Genomic DNA, 21,434 nt, shown 5'->3' on the forward strand with positions numbered 1-21,434 from the left:
CCAAGAAATCACAGGAAGGCGCCGCGTAACAATCATCTTCCTAACCCCCACCTTTTGTCATCTTTTCCATCACCGTCACACTACCACCGGCCTTCCATCATAACCACTTTCCCCCTCCTTCAATCTATCTCTCCACACCTTTTGATGTATGAAAGATTGATCGTGAATTTAAAGTATATCAAAGGAGTTTACCTATAAATTGAGGGGTTAACTATATATTAAACATAAAATGAAGCATGAAAGCTAATTTGGGATAAAGTAATTGCAACCATTATGGATGAAATAAAAATACAAATGAATGGAAAGAGAAAGAGTAATGAAAAAATGTTACGAAAGGACAAAAATAGAACATGGAAGATTAGCCAATATTGTTGTACTCAAGGCTTTCAGATTATGGTCTAACACTCAATAAAATGAAATGAAAATTAAGATATAAATTTTAGCAAGGACAAAAAGAATCAATAAAGGGTCGTTTGGTTCGAAAATACATTATACATGGATTAGTAACGCAAAGATTAATAATATAAGGATTAGTAATGCATAGATTAATAGTGCATAGATTGCGTGTTTTGTTTATTGTACTAAAATTGGATATACCAAATATTATTTAAAATATTTATTTATTTTCAAACTAAAAGACTATGACGTTACAATTATACCCCTGGATACTTTGCTTTCATAGGCTTCTAGAAAAAAGACAAGGATAAATTTGTTCTTCTGATGTTTTATCTTATACCCGGATTAGTTATTTCATGTCAATAGCATAGAAAATTAAATACACAGCTCCAAGAGTGAGTACCAAGTTAAGACTTAAATTTACAAAGCCGAAAATTGAAGTCTTTGTTGGACATACTTAAGTGGACTTCCATGATTAAAATAATTCTTGAATTGAAGCCTTTAGTTCCTACATCAAATATTGACTAACAGATAAAGTAATTCCACTGTCTCTCTTGGATTCCTGATAAGTAAAGGGAAGTACTTGTTTCACTCTCTGTATCAATTGAGTGAAAAAATGAAGAGTATTCTATTCTATGCAAAGTTGATATTTGTGTTATTGGGTAGTCTTTATGTTGCTTCAGCTCATAGCGGGGAGCAGCCTTTATCAAACATAGCAATACATAGAGCTACTGTTGCACTTCAGGATTCAGTCGCCATTAAAGCTTATCCATTTATTCTTGGTGCCAAGGTACTAGTTTATACCTTGTGGATTTTTGTTTTATTAGTAATCCTTTGTCTTCATCCTCTTAGGTAAAAAAAAAAAATTCTTTTTGTGGTGGGGGTCTCTGGGTAGGGATTGGGGAGGATGAAGCTTTTAAGATGGATATTAGGGCGAAACTGAAACATTTATCTAATCCATTAATTGGTCTATACCTGTAAGCATTCTCTTAGCTTTTACAAAGACCTGCAATCATTGTACAATCTTGTAGTCTTAGCTCGCCACTGGCTTCTTGATGTTTTCGACTCGCCGCATTTAGGGACTTTTTTTTCTTATAATCAGTCTTGTATCATTCTAGACAGAGGCGGAGCCAAGGTTTCAAGCTTATGGGTTCGGGATTCTAATTGTTTGAAGTTACTGGGTTCTAACTAATAATTTGTACATTATTCAATAGATTTTTAAGACAAATACAGGATAAAAACAACTTCTTTTGGGGTTATATATGAACTGTTGAATCCCCTTGATAAGAAAATATTCTAGTATACTGGTAAAGGAGGTTCAAATATTGGTCTTAGATCACAAGTTCAAATCACAGGTGTGATATTCTAGTGTATTTTTTTGTATCCTCTTGTATGAATTTCTGTCTCCGGTGCTGATTCTAGAGATGTTAGGATACTCTTTGTAAGCTATGATATATTCGTTAACATGACAGGGTGGTGACACAGAATGGGTAACGGTGGATATTGAGCACCCCAAGCCATCTCATGATGACTGGGTTGGAGTTTTCTCTCCAGCAAAATTCAAGTATGTTCAATTTTGTATTATCTCTATCTTTCCTAAATGCCTTCAGTAGTTTTAAGCTGTAGAATCCTTATGGTTAGAGAAGTTCATCTTTGAACAGCTTATGGCAGTCAAGTCTTGTTAAATTTGCTGCTTGACAATCGATCTTCCGATAATGAGTTGATGTACTCCTTTTGCATCTCAGTGGATCCACATGTTATTTTGAAAACGATCCCAGAGAACAGGCTCCATATATTTGTACAGCACCAATTAAGGTTAGTATAGTTCAAGCATATTTTAAAGAACTGAAAGCAATTAGGATTTAGGAGATGTGTTTGCACTTTCTAACCAAAAATAATGTGTTTTCCGCAGTACAACTTTGCAAATTTCTCCAATTCTGGTTATGTGAAAATAGGGAAATCTTCTCTGAAGTTCCAATTAATCAATCAGCGGGCAGATTTCTCCTTTGCATTGTTTACCGGCGGGTTGTCAAATGTCTGTAAATCAACTGACCTCTATGCTTCATTTTCTCTTCCTTTTTCCTTTTCGCCCCAACCCAAATTGCTTTGCACTTTAGGTTTATAGAAGTTGCATGAAAAAATAACATTAGGATTAAATTTTTTGGCTTACATTTAAAGGCTTCCATTGCTCATCTTAATGTTCTTATCATATAGTGTTTGATTTGATATATCTGTTGAAAGATATGTGAACAGAAATAAAACCTCCATACAACTCAGCATTCAAATTCAAAAATACACATCATCCAGCAAGTGCTGCATACCAGTGCTGTAGATGATATTTGATCCGTACAAACAAAATAGCTGCTCAAATGCTTGCTAGTTTTAATAGTTTTGTCAAGTTAACTAAATATATGCTATTTGTTGCAGCCAAAGCTGGTGGCAATTTCAAATTCCATATCATTTGCAAATCCTAAAGCGCCACTTTATCCACGGCTTGCTTTGGGGAAGTCATGGAATGAAGTAAGTTGGTGCTAATCCTAGTTTATTTATCTACTATAGAGGAAGGAACATCATCCTCGCCCTATTGTGCTATTCCATCATTTGGCTCGATAAGTACACTAGCTATGTCTGCGTGATGTAAATCTTCATGTTTTCTTGTATGTGATGTAAATCTTCATGTTTCATTCTGTTTCCATAGATGACATTGACCTGGACAAGTGGCTATGATATAGATGAAGCTGTTCCTTTCATTGAGTGGGGTCGGAAGGGTGATCCTCAACATCGCTCACCAGCAGGAACATTGACATTTGATAGAAACGCCATGTGTGGTATGTTACAATTTTAATGACAATATTCCTCATGTAGCATCGTATAAATCTTGAAAAGTGAAATTGATCAATTTACCAATCACAAACTTTAAGATTCACCATGTGTATTGCTAATTTAGGAAGCAGTGACGCTAAAATTAGTTGTCTTCATTTATGCTTCCAAATGTATTTCCAAGAGGGTAAAGCAAGTTATTGAGAACTTAAAAAAATGATGATTGTTAAAGAAATGGACCTTGGGCCCAACTCAACCCTTTGTTTCTTTATCATTAGGACCAAGGTTCATTTCTTTATCAGTGATCAAGAGGTATGTGATGAAGAACACCAAATGGTAATAACCAATCTCACACATTACTCTTTTTCTGGGAGCAACAGAGTGGCTTCATTGGACCTGAGTAGCCTTTTTATTTTAAAGTTATGCTTCAACCATAAGAAAAAGAGGGAAAGAAAATAAGTATCGTACCTACAAATTGTTTAAGGAAGACAACCATGGTTTGCGCTCAGGTGCTTCCCTGTTCTGTAATTGCAAACTCTGAGATAAAAGTGAGTTGCGCTATTTTTGGCCTGCAGCTTCTGTTGTAGACAGTTTAAGCGACTGATGCTGCATGTGGTTATGATGGTCACTGTATAAGACAGATTATTGGAGTCTAGTCCATCTTCTGTAAAGGGTGTTAGCAGAGGTCGTCAATGAATGTTGGACGTTAGAATTTCTATGTAGACGCTCCAAAGGGTTGAGAAATCATGATATTTAAGCTTAATTGAGGCAAAGAACCAATTCCGGCAATCATTGAATAAACTCTAAATTCCAGTTTAACCAACTGTTTCATTTAATCTGTGCTCCATTGTTAGCAAACCAGTGAGATATATCAGCCTGCGAGTAATACTTATGTCATGTGCACTTTCAGGTTCGCCTGCTCGTACAGTTGGTTGGCGTGATCCAGGGTTCATACACACTAGCTTCATGAAGGATTTGTGGCCAAACAACTTGTAAGTTTGTTGTACAATATGTGTTGCCTCAGGAATAGAACTTTGACTTGAGAAAATGTTCATGTATATTTCTGTTGGATTAAACAACAAACTTGTCAGGTACACATACAAGATGGGTCACATATTATCAAATGGTTCCTATGTTTGGAGTAAGATGTATTCCTTTAGATCATCCCCATATCCGGGACAGAACTCGTTGCAACGGGTTATAATTTTTGGAGACATGGGAAAGGTAAAATCAAGTACTAATACTGAAAAATTAGAGAATCCTTCTCTGTTCCATTCTTCTCTTCTGGATATAGTACCAAAAATAGAATCAGAGTTACAAGGTTCCGTAACCAGTTTCTTTAACTCAACTTAGGATTGTACGAAGTTATAGGCTAACATCTTATTTCAGTAGGATACAGCAGAGACAATTTCTCTGGAATTTCAAGTTGGACAAAGTTAAATATGAAATACGTGAAGTTTTTTCTGACAGGAATAGAATATAAATTTCCAAATGAATTTGAAATCAAAGAAACTTGTGATGAGTTTGTTGAACATTCTTACTTACAATAGCGAGTAAATCATTCACGATGTCTCAAAAGGTCATTTAAATTTGTTGGAGTTTTTATAAGTTCTACTGTAACTTTAAGAAAAAGAGTAAATAAAGGCAAGAAGAAGAGATAATATTTGCTGCTAGAAAATAATATTAAGAACTGAAAATGGTGCTTAAATACAGAAAAAACTGAACAACTAGATCCTAGAATTAAGCATCTACTTAGCACATGATTCCATGATCAACATATGATTCCATGATCAACAACACATGATTCCATGATCAACAAACTCCTGAAAATCAGCAACTAAGTTAAGAATACTAAAAAGTAAAACACGTGAGGAAAACATTCAGCAGTTGTTTGACTTAATCTTGCAGTAACTGAGGCAATTGTTCAACAGTCCTCCATGCTTCAGTTGCTGCAAATTCCAAGCCTCTCTCTGAGAAATTCAAATTTGCTCCTTGGCAAAGCTTTGGTAAACATATCTGCCAGTTGAAGATCAGTCTTGCAATACTTTAATCCAACAGATCCTTCCTTCTGCAGGTCTCCGTGAAAGAATAATTTAATATTGAAATGCTTGGTTTTCCCATGAAAAACAGGATTATTTGAGATAGCAATAGCTGCTTGATTATCCACAAACACCTCTGTGCACTGTTCTTGCTTCAAATTCAGATCAAGCAACAATTTTCTAAGCCATAAGGCTTGATTTGCAACAGCTATTGCTGCAATGAACTCAACTTCAGCTGTAGATTGTGCAACAATTTCTTGTTTTTTAGAACACCAAGAAAATACCCCAGAACCAAGATTAAAACAATAACCGGAAGTGCTCTTCATATCATCAGAAGAACCAGCCCAATCACTGTCTGAATACCCCTGCAACATGTACTTCTGATTTGCATAGAACTTGATTCCAAAAATCAGTGTTCCTTTAACATATCTCATCACTCTTTTAGCTGCTCTAAAATGAGTGTCAGTTGCACAATTAGTGAATCTAGATAGAATACTTGCATCATATAAAATATCAGGTCTGGTTGCTGTAAGATACATGAGACAACCAACCATACTTCTGTAAAGAGTCTCATCCACTTTTTCAGCTTCATCACTTTTGCTCAACTTCTTCTTATGACACATTGGAATAGCTGTTTCTTTGCAATTTTCCATTTTGAACTTTTTCAAAATCTCTCCTGCATACTTCTCTTGACAGATGAACACTTCATTTCCCTTTTGCTTGATTTCCATTCCCAGAAAATAGGCCATTTCTCCCAAGTCCGTCATCTCAAAAGTATGATGCATATCTTCTTTGAACTTCTTAACAAGTTCGTCATTGCTTCCTCATCCACATATAGTGAAACAACAATAAAATTGATTTCATCACCTTTAATGTAGAGAGTAGCTTCACTGGGGCTTTTTCTAAAACCCAGCTGCAACAAATTCTGCTGTACCAAGCTTTGGGCGCCTGCTTTAGTCCATACAAAGCTTTCCTGAGCTGGTACGCTTCATCTTTATGCCCTTTGACTACGAATCCTTCAGGCGTGCTCAACATAAATTTCTTCCTCAAGAAAGCCATTCAAGAATGCAGATTTAACGTGTACGTCTAGCTGAAACACTTTTCAACCCTTCTGTGCAGCTTAGCCAACAATAATCTGATGGTTTCTAATCTGGAAACAGGAGCAAATGTGTTAGAAAAATCAACACCAAAGACTTGAGCATACCCCTTCACAACAAGTTTGGCTTTGTGCTTGTTGATAGAGCCATCTGCATTATGCTTGGTTCTGAAAACCCATCTTACTCCTATGACTTTTCTGTCTTTAGGTCTTTTCACAAGTTTCCAGGTATGATTTTTCTCAATCATGCTGAGTTCATCCTTCATTGCAGCTCTACATTTTGGATCTTTTTCTGCTTCCAAAAAATCAGCTGGCTGAAGAACAACCACATTGCATCTCTGGTAGATATCAGAAAGAGATCTAGTGCCTCTTACTGGAACATGATCCACCAATTCATCTTCTTTCAGTTGAAGCTTTGTACTTTCATTTGGATTCGTTCCAGTTCCATTGTTCATCCTCCATCAAATGCACATCTCTACTTATCAGAATTTTCCTTGTATGAGGTTCAAAAACTCTGTAATCTTTGGAAATAATGCTGTAACCCATAAAGATGCCTGGAATTGCCTTCTTATCAAGTTTGTCACGCTTAACCTGAGGAACATAAGCAAAGCGCACACAACCAAACACTTTTAAGAAAACTGAGTGAAGGTTTAAAGCCATACCAAGCTTCAAATGGTGTTTTATTTTCCAAAGCCTTCGTTGAAAGTCGATTTTGCAGAACAATTGCAGTATTCGCTGCCTCTGCCCAAAAGATTTTGGGCAAGCACATACATCTGGCCATTTCCATTATCGATCTATTTCTTCTTTCACTAACTCCATTTTGTTCCAGAGTGTATGGTGTTGTAAGCTGATGCACAATACCAGCTTCGTCGCAGAATGAATTAAATTCTCTTGAGGTGTATGTTGGGGCATATACTATTAACCATGCATTTGGATATAGTACATTCTAATAATTGTCATGCTTAAAAGTCTAAGTGGGAGATTGTTGGGATATATACTATTAACCATGGGTTTGGTTTAGATATAGTATTTATTTTGGAATAATTGTTTATTCAATTTTAATAAAGTTTTAAATAGATCATATATTAGTCTGTGTGCTTTGCTTATATAGTAGATGATTTAGTGTATAGAGTTTAGCTTATACACGGAAGATTAAATCATCGGTTCTTATAAATATAAAGTTTGAGTTCACAATCTAATGATGGAATTGGACAAACCATCATGGATGATTGTAGCACAAGATTAAATATAATTTATCTTGATTATGGGAATGGTTTAATTCCAACTTCTTGTGCTAGTACATTTTGTATGTATTGAACGGACCAGGTAGAGATACGTATTTTATACTGACTTAATATAATAACTCTCTAGCCATTAAATGTACTTATACTCTTAATCTTGATATAATTATTATTAGTTGTGTACATTATTATTTTTTTGATTTATTGAAAGGCGAGATTCTTTCGTGAGTCAATATGCCCGGTAAATTGGATAATAATAATGTATATTGACGAAGTAATAGTTAGTTGATGGAATCAATTCTCGGTTTATAGATTGATGATACACTTTTATGAAAGCTTATAAGTTTTCATGTGTAAACCCGGCCGGTGGATTTTGTATCCGACACATGAAATAAGTTAAGCGAAAGTGTAAAGGAAATAATCAATAAATTAAATCGTCAGTAATTTAATTTAACTGATTAGTATATGAATCTTAACATGGGGAGTTAAATAAGATTTGATGGATGAATTTCGAATTTGAATAAGGAGTGCAATTACGAATTTTTAGTGGAATAATTCATAATTAATTATGGTAGATATTAATTTCGAAAATTAGAAATTAATTCCATAATTGGAGCCTGGTTAGTTAAATTCTGTGGTCTCTATTGTGCCTAAATAATAGGAAATAAAGGAATCCTTTTTCTGGTGGAAAAGAAAACCCAACAGGTTTTGGAAAAGGGTTTTAACCCCTAAAACTTGTGCTATAAATACATAAGGTTTTCCACCTAGAGGGAGTAGTACATGGTGGCCAAAAATTTCAGCCAAGTTTTCTTAGAAATTTCGCCCACACGAAATTGTTATTTCCGGATATTATTTGGGTAACACAGTAGAAGACCGTAGAACTTTCGGAGATCGTGGTCGTGCGGGTGATGGAGATTTCATCGAATTGCTGTGAAATTGGAGGCTAACGTGATAGAGGAGCTTTGTCCACGCTTCAAGAGGTAACCCGTGAAATCCCGTTTATACTAGTTGTCTAGATTACATGTGATTTTGATACTAGAATTGCTTGCGCTACTTATTATAATTCATCAGTGTATTCCTTCCATTATCGGACCTCAAAGCTTGAATCTTGCAGCCACTTTGATTTTCCACCAAATTCTTGAATTTCCAGAATACACCAGCAACTTCTAACTTGAATTTCAAGAAGAAAATCCAGCACATTCTTGAAAAATCATCTATGAAAAGAACGTAATAGAGGCTACCTTGTAATGATGGAGTTCTTTGCGGTCCTGTAACAGCAGTGTGTACTAGCTGCAACTTTTATGAGGCTCTCCAAGTTGATTTAGGAAATGGCTTTCTGTGTTGTTTACCAAATTGGCAGGCACGACATTCTGTAGAGTTCACTTCCAGGTCGGGTAGGTTCTCCACCATCTTCAGTTTTTGCATTTTGAGAAGTCCTTGATAGTGATAGTGCCCAAGTCTCTTATGCCATAACTCAGCAACATTTTCTTTTGCTGAATACACCATTTGCTCTTCCTCAAAAGGACTTCTGCCTCTCATTTTGACTTTAAAACAAGTCTTGCCCCGAAAGATCTTTGATCAAGCAATAATTATTTTCGAAATACAATTTGAAACCTTTTTCTACCAGTTGACCAAGGCTTAACAAGTTTTGGTCCAAATCAGGTACATAAAGAACATTAGATATTGTTTTAGTACCTGATTGTGCCTCAACTGCAATGGTTCCTATTCCTTTTGCTGGAATATGCCTGTCATTGCCAATTTTAACCTTTTTAACTCGAGTAGGCTTCAATTCCTTGAAGAGTTCTTTATTGGAAGTCATGTGATTTGTGCATCAGCTATCGATCAGCCAAGACTCGCTTGAAACATTGCTTGCAAAACAAGATGCAACAAATAGTTGATCTTCCTCTTCTTGATCTTCAGCTACCTATCAACACTTTTCTGCTCAATATTGTTCTTGAAAATCTTTTGATGATGTCCCATCTGCTGACATTTCTCGCATTGTTGATCTGGTCTTCTGCAATATCTGGATGGTGGATGACCTTTCTTTCCACAATGCTTGCAAGGAGGAAAATCATATTTTGTTCTCCGATTATTCCTAGGAGAATCGGCACTTGAGTTTTCCTTCTTGTTCAAGTTGTGCTTCTTTTTCTTTCCCTTTCTCCCTGACTTGACTGAACTTTTGCAGGTAGTGCACCCTCGACAGACCCTTCAGACCTCATAAGCCTTCTCTGTTCTTGTGCCTGCAAAGCGTTCAATAAATCTGCCAAAGTAATTTGTGACAGATCCTTAGTATTTTCCAGCGAGGAAATGGTTGCTTCAAACCTTTCAGGGACTGTTACAAGAATTTTTTGAACCAATCTAGAATCAGAAAATTCAGAGTCAAGTAATCTTACTTTATTGGCAATGTTGAGTAATCTGTCAGAATACTCTTTAACTGTATCTAAATCCTTCATCTTTTGAAGTTCAAATTCTCTGATAAGGTTGAGAATACGCATTCCCTTGATCCTTTCATCTCTGTTAGAAAATGCTTTTGGACTGCAGTAATTTTTATTTTACTGTTTTAGTTTGAATAAGTCAAAAGTTTGTTAGCTAGATGTTCCTATTATCTAGGAAATAGTTGGCAAGTAGGTGTTAGTGGGATCCTTTTTGTACTGCATTATTCTGCTAGTCCATAGACTATAAATGTAAGCTCCACCAGTTAATAAAATTAGATTTCTTCCACTACTATATCAGTCTATTATCCACGATTTTCTACTTTCAAATTACAACAATTGGTACCAGAGACCTCTTCTTGCGGGATCTGTGATTAATATCTTTAACGTGATCTGTGAGTGTTCAAGAGAGTGTTGAAGTGAGTGCAGAAACACCAAACAGAAACACCACGATTTCAAGTATGGAAGAAAACTCAAGCTTTTCGGCAATGGCACCTCCGATCTTCACTGGTGAAAATTTTCACATGTGGGCTGTGCGGATGGAAGCTTATTTAGAAGCTTTAGATCTTTGGGAGGCAGTTGAGGAAGACTATGAAGTTCCTCCACTATCCGACAATCCAACAATGGCTCAAATAAAGAATCATAAGGAGAGGAAAACCAGAAAGTCTAAGGCAAAGGCGTGCCTCTTTGCTGCTGTGTCATCAACAATTTTTACTCGCATTATGTCTCTAAAATCAGCAAAAGCAAATCTGAGAGTATCTCAAGTCAGAGTATGAAGGAGATGATCGAATCAAAGGTATGCAGGTGCTGAATCTTGTTAGAGACTTTGAGTTGCAGAAGATGAAAGAGTCGGAAACTATCAAGGACTACTCTGACAGGCTTTTGGACATAGCAAACAGAGTAAGGTTACTTGGTTCTGAGTTTAAGGACTCTCGTATTGTTGAGAAAATTCTGGTTACTGCATCCGAAAGATTTGAAGCCACCATAACTACTTTAGAAAATACCAAGGATCTGTCCAAAATTACTTTGGCAGAACTACTAAATTCCTTGCAGGCACAAGAACAAAGAAGGCTTATGAGAGAGGATGGAATTAGAGAGGGAGTTATGCCAGCCAAACACGAAGATGGTGGAAGATATAAAAAGAAAAAAAATAAAAAGAACCACCAAATAAATGGAGAAGGTGCAGCGCGCAACATCAACAAAAGCAAAGCAGGAAACTCCAAGGGAAATTACCCTCCTAGTAAGCATTGTGGCAAGAACGGACACGCACCTTACAAGTGCTGGAAAAGGCCTGATGCTAAGTGCAATAAATGCAACTAGTTTGGGCACGAAGCAATTATCTGCAAGAATAAAATTCAACAGCAAGATGCAGACGCTCAAGTTGTTAATGAAGAGGAGGAGGATCAACTGTTTGTTGCATCCTGTTTTGCAATCAATGTTTCAAGCGAGTCTTGGTTGATTGATAGCGGATGCACAAATCACATGACTTATGACAAGGGTCTCTTCAAAGAACTGAAGCCTACCAAAGTTGCAAAGGTCAGGATAGGTCATGGCGGCTATATTCCTGTTGAAGGAATGGGAACCATTGAAATTGAAACACAATCAGGTATGAAAATGGTTTCGGATGTGCTTTATGTACCTGATTTAGATCAAAACTTGTTAAGTGTTGGTCAATTGCTAGAAAAAGGTTTCAAGGTGCATTTTGAGGATAAACTTTGCTTGATTAAGGATGCCTCGGGACAAGACTTGTTTAAAGTTAAAATGAGAGGCAAAAGCTTCTCGTTAGATCCACTTGAGAAAGAGCAGATGGTGTATTCAGCAAAAGAAAATGTTGCTGAGATATGGCATAAACGACTTGGGCACTATCACTATCAAGGACTTCTCAAAATGCAAAAATTGAAGTTGGTGGAGAACTTACCTGATCTGGAAGTTAATTCTACAGATTGTCGTGCTTGTCAATTTGGGAAACAAAGCAGACTTCCGTTCCCAAAGGTAGCCTGGAGAGCCTCAAGAAAGTTGCAGCTGGTTCACACTGATATAGGGGGACCTCAACGGACTCCTTCACTTAATGGTAGTATTTACTACATTATTTTTATAGATGATCTGACCCGAATGTGCTGGATTTATTTCCTAAAGTTCAGATCAGAAGTTAGGAGCATTTTCTGGAAGTTTAAAGCAAAAGTGGAAAATGAAAGCGGGTGCAAAATTCAGATTTTAAGATCTGACAATGGCAAGGAGTATATTTCTCATCAGTTCAATTTATTTTGCGAGGAAGAAGGAATTGAACGTCAACTCACAGCTCCTTATACTCCAGAACAAAATGGAGTTAGTGAAAGAAGAAATAGATTCATTATGGAGATGGCAAGATGCATGTTGCATGAGAAAAATTTGCCAAAGAAGTTCTGGGCAGAGGCAGCAAACACAGCCGTGTTTTTACAAAATAGACTTCCCACGAAGGCAGTGAAAGACCAAACTCCTTTTGAAGCATGGTATGGCTATAAACCTCCGCTGCATTTTCTTAAAGTTTTTGGTTGTCTTTGTTTTACCTATATTCCTCAGGTTAAACGAGATAAACTAGATAAAAAGGCGGCCCCGGGCATTTTCATTGGATATAGTACCGCTTCAAAAGCGTATAGAATTTTCCAACCAGAAAGTGAGAAGATCATTATCAGCAGAGATGTCCACTTCATGGAAAACGAAGAATGGGATTGGGAAAACTCAAGTGTTTCTGTCCAGAAAACAAGTCCATGGTTAGACGAAATGGTGGATCATCCATCGGTGCGTGGTACTCGATTGCTTTCTGATATATATCAGAAATGCAATGTTGCACTATGCGAACCTGCTAACCCTGAAGACGCACTCAAAGACCCCAAGTGGAAGAATGCAATGGAGGAGGAGCTGTTCATGATCGAGAAAAATAAAACTTGGCAGCTTGTTGATAAACCTCACGACAGAAAGGTAATTGGGGTAAAATGGGTGTTTAGAACCAAGTTAAATGTTGATGGTTCAATTAACAAGCATAAAGCAAGGCTTGTTGTCAAAGGGTATGCACAGATTTTTGGTGTTGATTATTCTGACACTTTTGCTCCAGTTGCTAGGCTCGACACAATCAGGTTACTTCTTTCTATTTCTGCACAACTTGGCTGGAAAGTGCATCAGATGGATGTCAAATCAGCATTCCTTAATGGGATTCTCAAAGAAGAAATTTATGTTGAGCAGCCTGAAGGTTTTGTTGTAGAAGGAAAAGAAGATAAAGTCTATAGACTACATAAAGCTCTTTATGGCCTAAAACAGGCACCAAGAGCTTGGTATAGTCGAATAGATGATTATTTGCTTGGCCTCAATTTTGAGAAAAGTCTTTCAGAATCGACGCTTCATGTTAAACAACATAGCAGCGATATTCTTGTTGTTTCTCTTTATGTAGATGACCTTTTGATTACAGGGAGCAGTACAAAGCTTATTGATGAGTTCAAGCAAGATATGATGCAAGCTTTTGAAATGACCGATCTTGGTTTAATGACATATTTTCTTGGAACGGAGATTAAACCAGAAAAAGATGAGGTTTTCATTTGCCAAAAGAAATATGCGAAGGAAATTCTCAAGAAGTTCGGAATGGAGAATTGCAAAGCAATGAATACTCCCATGAACCAAAAAGAGAAACTACGCAAGGACGATGGAGCTGAAAAGGTGGACGAATCATACTTCAGAAGTATCATTGGGTGTCTGATGTATCTTACAGCAACAAGACCAGACATATTGTATGCTGTAAGTGTTCTATCAAGGTTCATGCATTGTCCCAGTGAAGTGCACCTGAAGGCAGCCAAAAGAGTTGTGCGATACATCAAAGGTACTATCAACTATGGAGTCAAGTTCCAGAGTAGTCGAAATAAGGAGCTGTTTGGGTATTCTGATAGTGATTGGGGTGGTTCCTTGGATGATATGAAGAGTACTTCAGGGTACTGTTTCAGTCTTGGTTCGGGAATGTTCTCTTGGTGTTCGAAAAAGCAGGATACTGTGGCTCAATCTACTGCAGAAGCAGAGTTTGTGGCAGCTACAGCAGCAGTAAATCAAGCATTATGGTTGAGGAAAATTCTGGTTGATCTGCATATGGAACCAAGAAAAAGTACTGAAGTGTTCGTCGACAACCAGGCTGCGATAGTTATTTCTCATAATCCCGTGTTTCATGGGAAGACTAAGCACTTCAATATCAAGCTTTTCTTCTTGAGAGAAGTGCAAAAAGATGGAGCTATAACTCTAGTCTACTGCAAGACGGAAGAAGAAGTCGCTGATATATTCACAAAGCCTTTACCAGTCAGCAAATTCGAGCTTCTAAGACAAAAACTTGGAGTTTGCAGTTCCTAAAGCAAGGAGGAGTGTTAGAAAATGCTTTTGGACTGCAGTAATTTTTATTTTACTGTTTTAGTTTGAATAAGTCAAAAGTTTGTTAGCTAGATGTTCCTATTATCTAGGAAATAGTTGGCAAGTAGGTGTTAGTGGGATCCTTTTTTTAGTGCATTATTCTGCTGGTCCATAGGCTATAAATGTAAGCTCCACAAGTTAATAAAATTAGATTTCTTCCACTGCTATATCAGTCTATTATCCACGATTTTCTACTTTCAAATTACAACAATCTCCTTCATATTCTTTCTTCAGGAAACTCCAGACCTCAAACGCCGATTTCATTGTCATAATCCTGACAAAGATTTCTGGTGAGACTGAAGCAAATAACGTAGCTCTAGCCTTTGACTTTCTTGTTTTCTTCTCCTTGTGATTCTTCATCTGCGCCATAGTTGGATTTGCAGGCAAGGAAGGAACATCGTAGTCCTCCTCAACAGCTTCCCAGAGATCATTTGCCCCCAGATGTGTCTCCATCCTTGCTGCCCAGACATGGTATCCTTCGCCATTGAAGACGGGTGGTGCAAGTGCAGTGAAAGGGGTTTCTGAATCCATAGAAGAAGAAAGAAAAAATGTGTTTTCCCTTAATTACAGGTCCCTCAAGAAGAGAGCTCTGATACCAATTTGTTGGAGTTTTTATAAGTTCTACTGTAACTTTAAGAAAAAGAGGAAATAAAGGCAAGAAGAAGAGATAATATTTGCTGCTAGAAAATAATATTAAGAACTGTAAATGGTGCTTAAATACAGAAAAAATTGAACAACTAGATCCTAGAATTAAGCAACTACTTAATACAAGATTCCATGATCAACAAACTCCTAAAAATCAGCAGCTAAGTTAAGAATACTAAAAAGTAAAACACGTGAGGAAAACATTCAGCAGTTGTTTGACTTAATCTTACAGTAACTGAGGCAATTGTTCAACAAAATTGTTATAGTGGGAGCACTAGTTTTATGTCCATTCGAATTATTACCTTTCCTACTCTGAATATGATAATTCACCTACATTCTGATGTTAGCAAAGGAGTTCAAATATGGGTCCTATATGACTGCTTGATTCATGTGATTAATGTGAGACATGTCTTATAGGCGTTGATTTAAGCATCATATTACCAGGTTATTACTAAATTTGTTTTCTGGAGCAGTATAGTAATTGCATATAGTTCGAGTTATTAAGACGTATTTGAGTAACTTGAGCAACAAAATTTTCATTTACTGTCATATCATATATATTGAGTCCAAACTATCATTCATGATCGTATTTCCTTTCTTTAGAATGTGTGAGCTGATAAACTACAAGTTCTAAGCTTGTGCTGCCACTGATCTTATGACAATGCAAGGCCACTCCATGTGGATCAGTCATTTACTTTTAATCGTTGGTAATTGATATAATTGATATGATGGCCAAAGGTTAAGCTTGTTTTTTCTCCTTTGCTGAGCACTTACATCCAGTTTGGAATTGTTTGCTAGTAGGATTAGCTGTCACTGATTTAATCTGAATGTTGTGGTAATCTCTTACCATTCCCCTTTTGCTTACTGTGAGGTCAGGCCCTTCTAGAGTACCCTTTGCATTTTAGAAAAGTCCTGGGAACTAGAAATCACTAACCATTGACTAACTTGAAGAATGTGTTTCATTGAATGGTTGTCGTAGATATATTGAGATACTTCCTGTGGATTATTTTGTAGTTGTTCATTTTGAGCAGAAGACATGCTTTACAGAATCTTTTGCTTTCATCTTCCTTGAACCAAGTTTTTGTTCAATATGAAAATCAGAACCGATTAAACTGTGTAGTGATTTTCAGGCAGAGCGTGATGGTTCAAATGAGTATAGCAATTATCAACCAGGCTCACTCAATACAACGGACCAACTCATCAAGGATCTTAAAAACATTGACATAGTTTTTCATATAGGAGACATTACGTATGCCAATGGATATATATCACAATGGGACCAATTTACTGCACAAGTGGAACCTATTGCATCAACTGTACCCTATATGATTGCAAGGTTCGTGTCCTCAACAATGTTGTGTGTTATTAAGCTTCATCCGTTACTTGTCATTTATTTCTTTTTCTATGAAATATGAACTCCTTGCAGTGGTAATCATGAGCGTGATTGCCCTGGAACTGGATCCTTCTACGAGGGTAATGATTCTGGTGGAGAATGTGGAGTGCTAGCTCAAACCATGTTTTATGTTCCGGCGGATAATAGAGCTAAGTTTTGGTAATAAACTATTCTCTTTCATTCATTGTATTTGACATGAAAGTCTGGGAAATCAGTTGTTTAGAGTCCTCCTCTCCCTCTCCCACAATACACACACACACCAAAAAAAACAATCAGGTTCTGCTGTGACAAGTAAAAGGAATTTTCGTGCTTAAAAAGGGTGGATAACTTTTATCTATTGAACAAATAAGGACTTGAAAGATTGTTTAAGTGCTTGTACTGAAAAGTAGCTTGTACCTGTGCGCACATTTTTCCAATTGAAGATCTTGGTTGGTTTTTGTGTCCAGTCTCCATAGTGAATGAAGATGAATTCATTTTTTTTTCTTTTTTCTGTTGATATTTTTCACTTTTCACAATTTAGAAATACTTTAGAAGTTATGGTAAAGAAAAAAAATACTTTAGAAGTTATAGACAAAGATGTTGAAGCTTGACCCTTAAAAAATAAATCAACATATTCAATTTGGGATGTGGAAGCGAGAAATGAGCTAGTTGCATTCCTAAAGAAAGCTTATTTGCACCATGTCTGTTGAAAGCGCCTGAATCATTTATATTAGAACACTCTTCCGTCAACTTCTGACATTTTGCTATGACTTATATATCGTAAGTGTAGGTATTCAACAGATTATGGCATGTTTCGCTTTTGCATAGCAGACAGCGAGCATGATTGGAGAGAGGGATCTGAGCAATATAAATTTATTGAACATTGTCTTGCATCAGTAGACAGACAGAAGCAGCCTTGGCTGATTTTTTCTGCTCATCGGGTTCTTGGTTACTCTTCTGACAAATGGTATGGCATAGGAGGTTCATTTGAGGAGCCCATGGGAAGGGAAAGCTTGCAGAAGCTTTGGCAGAAATATAAAGTGGATATTGCATTTTATGGTCATGTTCATAACTATGAAAGAACTTGTCCTATTTACCAGGTAAGCATTGCTACTTATTTTTTCCAACTTTGAATCATACAATTTGTTTCTGATGTCAAACCTAACGTCTGAGATGTATAGACTCAGAACTAGAAATCACATCCATAGTTGGGAAAGTTTATATGGCTGTAGTGAAACTGCATTTTACTACTTGTACGTCTCAACATGAAGTGAATAAACTTATTGGGATAACACTATAATTTGGTTCTCTTTTAGAATAGCATCCGAGGGTCTCATCTACTATGTTAGATAATTAATTTTTAGTAGTGTTCTTGCCATTTCCCTTTCTGGAAAGACGGACATTAAAATGAGATTACTTGAAAATAATAGAGGCAAGTACAGTTTATTAGGGAGTTTTGGTTCTCAAGATAGTTTTGTCAGCATTTCAACAGACATTTTAATCTTACTTGTATTAAGATAAGAGAGGGTACTTGCATCAAAAGAATTAAAAGGAAAGAAAAGAAGAAGCTTGATTATATGGAATTTTTCCCTTTGTTTCATTTCTATCCAAAACACCTTTTGTTTTCTGGCTTCTCTTATTGTTTCCTTCTTTTTCCTTCACCAATAGACCTGTCTTTAACAAGAAGATATGCTGGGAGTAATTCGTGCTCTTATTATTTTGTCTTCAAAAATAAAGAAACTAACCGATTAACTTAATAGATGTTAGAAATATGCTTTAGAAGCTGCTCTCAGTAAAATTATTTTACTGTTTCAGCTATTTACTGCAGTAATTTAGTTTGAATTTGAAATAATCTTGAACTAGTCTTTAGGAGTGAACTAGTCTCTAGGATTTAGTTATTTTCAGCATATTTTGTGCTGATTTTTAGATCTTTTAAGTTAGTATTTCTCTTATAAATTGTAGTCCAAATGCAGTAAAATAATATAGTATTTTCAGCTTCAGTTCTTTTTACATCTATTCCAGTATATTTTTTATTTTCTTGTCATCTTCCCAGTTATTTCCCTTAATTTCTTTTATCAAGAACCAACAATTGGTATCAAGAGCCATCTTCTTAAGGGACCTAAGTAAAATCTTTTCTTGAGTGAGATGGAGACTGAAATGAGTTTTTCTCAATTGGCTCCTCCAGTCTTTGATGGTGAAAATTACCAACTGTGGGCAGTGAGAATGGAGACTTACTTGGAGGCTTTAGATCTTTGGGAGGCCGTGGAAGAGGATTATGATGTTCTTCCGCTGCCTAACAATCCCACCATGGCCCAGATCAAGAGTCACAAGGAAAAGAAAACCAGGAAATCAAAGGCGAAAGCAACTTTGTTTGCTGGTGTGTCTGCAACAATTTTCACGAGAGTTATGGCTCTCAAATCAGCAAAAGAAATCTGGGATTATCTGAAGGGAGAATATACAGGAGATGAAAGAATACGAGGCATGAAGGTGTTGAATTTAATAAGGGAATTCGAGTTGCAGAAAATGAAGGAATCTGAGACTGTCAAAGAATACTCAGATCGGTTGCTTGGCATTGTTAACAAGGTAAGATTGCTTGGTACTAAATTTAAAGATTCAAGAATTGTTGAAAAAATTCTTGTTACGGTGCCTGAAAAATATGAAGTATCCATAACTACTTTGGAAAATACAAAGGATCTATCCAAGATTACCTTGGCAGAATTGTTAAATACATTGCAGGCACAAGAGCAAAGGAGGCTTATGAGGCAAGATGGTATGGTTGAAGGAGCCCTGACAGCCAACCACAAAACTCAAAGCAAGGGTAATAATGTTAAAAAAAATTCCCCGCCTTGTCAGCACTGTGGCAAAAAAGGTCATCCACCATTCAAATGTTGGAAGAGGCCAGATGCAAAGTGCAAAATTTGCAACCAACTTGGTCATGAAGCTGTAATTTGCAAAGGCAAATATCAAAAGCATGAAGCAGATGCCCAAGTCGCCAATGAAGAAGAAGAAGATCACTTGTTTGTGGCAACTATTCTTTCAACCAAAAAAATCTGATTTTCGGTTGATTGACAGTGGTGGTACAAACCACATGACATATGACAGAAATCTTTTCAAAGAGTTCACGTCTATAGGAAATAAGAAAGTCAGAATTGGAAATGGTGATTATATTCTTGCTAAAGGAAAAGGAACTGTTGCAATCCCAACAAATTCAGGTACTAAGAAAATTTCAGATGTTCTTTATGTTCCTGATATTGATCAAAATTTATTAAGTGTTGGACAACTAATGGAAAAAGGATTTAAAGTATCCTTTGAAGATAAATATTGTTTCATTTATGATGCAACTGGACTTGAGATTTTAAGGGTTAAAATGAGAGGTAAAAATTTCTCATTAGATCAAGAATGGAGCCAAAAGAATCTACTAAGTGCAGGTAATTCTCCAACTGAGGACATATGTGAAAATAAGGTAAGGAAGAAGTTGTCAATATTTCAGAAAATGCAATTCTGGAAGAAAGTTAGACAAGTCTCAAGGCAAGATGCAAATGAAGCTGAAAAACGATCCAACTTATTTCATTAACAATCATGAGATGCAGCAAAATACAGAAGTGAACTCGATTCACTGCAAGTTCAAAGATCAGTTGGCAGATTTACGTACAAAGTCGCTTCCAGTTAAAGGTTTACAAGGGACAAATTCAGAATTTGCAGCTTCAAAAGCAAGGAGGAGTGTTAGAAATATGCTTTAGAAGCTGCTCTCAGTAAAATTATTTTACTGTTTCAGCTATTTACTGCAGTAATTTAGTTTGAATTTGAAATAATTTTGAACTAGTCTTTAGGAGTGAACTAGTCTCTAGGAGTTAGTTATTTTCAGCATATTTTGTGCTGATTTTTAGGTATTTTAAGTTAGTATTTCTCTTATAAATTGTAGTCCAAATGCAGTAAAATAATATAGTATTTTCAGCTTTAGCTCTTTTTACATCTATTCCAGTATATTTTTTATTTTCTTGTCATCTTCCCAGTTATTTCCCTTAATTTCTTTTATCAAGAACCAACAATAGACAAGGGCATTTTCTATGGATTGATATCTGGACCTTTCTTGAGTAAAGGCAAAACGTGAAATTTTGTAAAGAACAGCTAGTTGCATGTGATCCATTACCCTTTACTATAACATAAGTCCATTCTCAGTGTTTTAACATTGGACTTTCCTATGATGCAGAACCAATGCGTGAACTCGGAAAGATCACACTATTCTGGTGTTGTCAATGGGACAATCCATGTTGTTGTAGGTGGCGGAGGGAGCCACTTATCAGAATTCAGTCCTATTAATACCACCTGGAGTCTTTACAAGGATTATGATTGGGGGTTCGTCAAGCTTACATCCTTTAATCATTCATCGCTTCTTTTTGAATACAAAAAGAGTAGGGATGGTAAAGTCTATGATTCTTTCACCATCTCAAGGGACTATAAAGATGTCTTAGCTTGTGTCCATGATGGTTGTGAGGCAACCACTCTTGCTTCGTGAACCGATCTAAATGTACACTAGCGAAATCATTCAGCTATAAGATTTGTTGTAATTGGTTCCGATACAATAAAAGATGCCATAATGTACATTAGTTTTACTTTTTAGCACCTTGAGATTTTCATTGCAGCTGGAGAAGATGTTATTTGGGAGTTCCCTTTCGTTTCTTCTTTCTTCGGGATGGTCGCCTCACAATCCAATCCATCCATTTTCACTCCTACCACTTGCTGAATACAGTTTCCAGAGTTGATGTGATAGTTTAACAATAAAATGAATCAGCTACCCTCTGAGGGGAGAGGTGCATCGAGAGAAGTTTTATTGTGTGTCTCAGACAACTTACATTAGTTGTGTGAGGCTCCTTTTGGTCTCACAAATTTGTGGACCCCAGTCTTACACTCCTGGGTCCACAAAACTATGAGACAAAAAGATGTCTCATACAACTGACATCTCATACAACTAAT

The 21,434-nt window shown here is 36.5% G+C and overlaps 2 protein-coding genes and 1 long non-coding RNA gene across 3 annotated transcripts; all 3 read left to right on the forward strand.

The window, feature by feature from the left end:
- LOC109212927 (probable inactive purple acid phosphatase 27) lies at positions 769-21,138 on the forward strand. The gene is made up of 12 exons (XM_019376662.1): positions 769-1,186; positions 1,869-1,960; positions 2,142-2,211; positions 2,309-2,431; positions 2,824-2,916; positions 3,095-3,224; positions 4,127-4,208; positions 4,308-4,440; positions 16,219-16,424; positions 16,515-16,640; positions 17,251-17,560; positions 20,671-21,138. The coding sequence occupies exons 1-12, from the start codon at positions 1,013-1,015 to the stop codon at positions 20,974-20,976; spliced, it is 1,845 nt and encodes a 614-aa protein (XP_019232207.1). The 5' UTR covers positions 769-1,012; the 3' UTR covers positions 20,977-21,138.
- On the forward strand, positions 8,022-14,838 carry LOC109212946. Its single transcript, XR_002065932.1, has 3 exons — positions 8,022-8,572; positions 14,678-14,733; positions 14,827-14,838. It is a non-coding gene; the product is annotated as an uncharacterized LOC109212946 (long non-coding RNA).
- Positions 18,504-19,844, forward strand: LOC109212937. Its single transcript, XM_019376672.1, has 2 exons — positions 18,504-19,043; positions 19,197-19,844. The coding sequence occupies exons 1-2, from the start codon at positions 18,606-18,608 to the stop codon at positions 19,512-19,514; spliced, it is 756 nt and encodes a 251-aa protein (XP_019232217.1). The 5' UTR covers positions 18,504-18,605; the 3' UTR covers positions 19,515-19,844.

This window comes from Nicotiana attenuata, chromosome 2 (genome assembly GCF_001879085.1).
Source record: "Nicotiana attenuata strain UT chromosome 2, NIATTr2, whole genome shotgun sequence".
Taxonomy (NCBI): Eukaryota; Viridiplantae; Streptophyta; class Magnoliopsida; order Solanales; family Solanaceae; genus Nicotiana; species Nicotiana attenuata.

Coding starts and splice junctions, on each gene's coding strand:
- LOC109212937 (XM_019376672.1), top strand. CDS start 18,606: ATGGAGACTGAAATGAGTTTTTCTCAATTGGCTCCTCCAGTCTTTGAT. Junction 19,044..19,196: donor TGCTTGGCATTGTTAACAAG/GTAAGATTGCTT, acceptor AATACATTGCAG/GCACAAGAGCAAAGGAGGCT.
- LOC109212927 (XM_019376662.1), top strand. CDS start 1,013: ATGAAGAGTATTCTATTCTATGCAAAGTTGATATTTGTGTTATTGGGT. Junction 1,187..1,868: donor CATTTATTCTTGGTGCCAAG/GTACTAGTTTAT, acceptor TTAACATGACAG/GGTGGTGACACAGAATGGGT. Junction 16,425..16,514: donor GTACCCTATATGATTGCAAG/GTTCGTGTCCTC, acceptor AACTCCTTGCAG/TGGTAATCATGAGCGTGATT.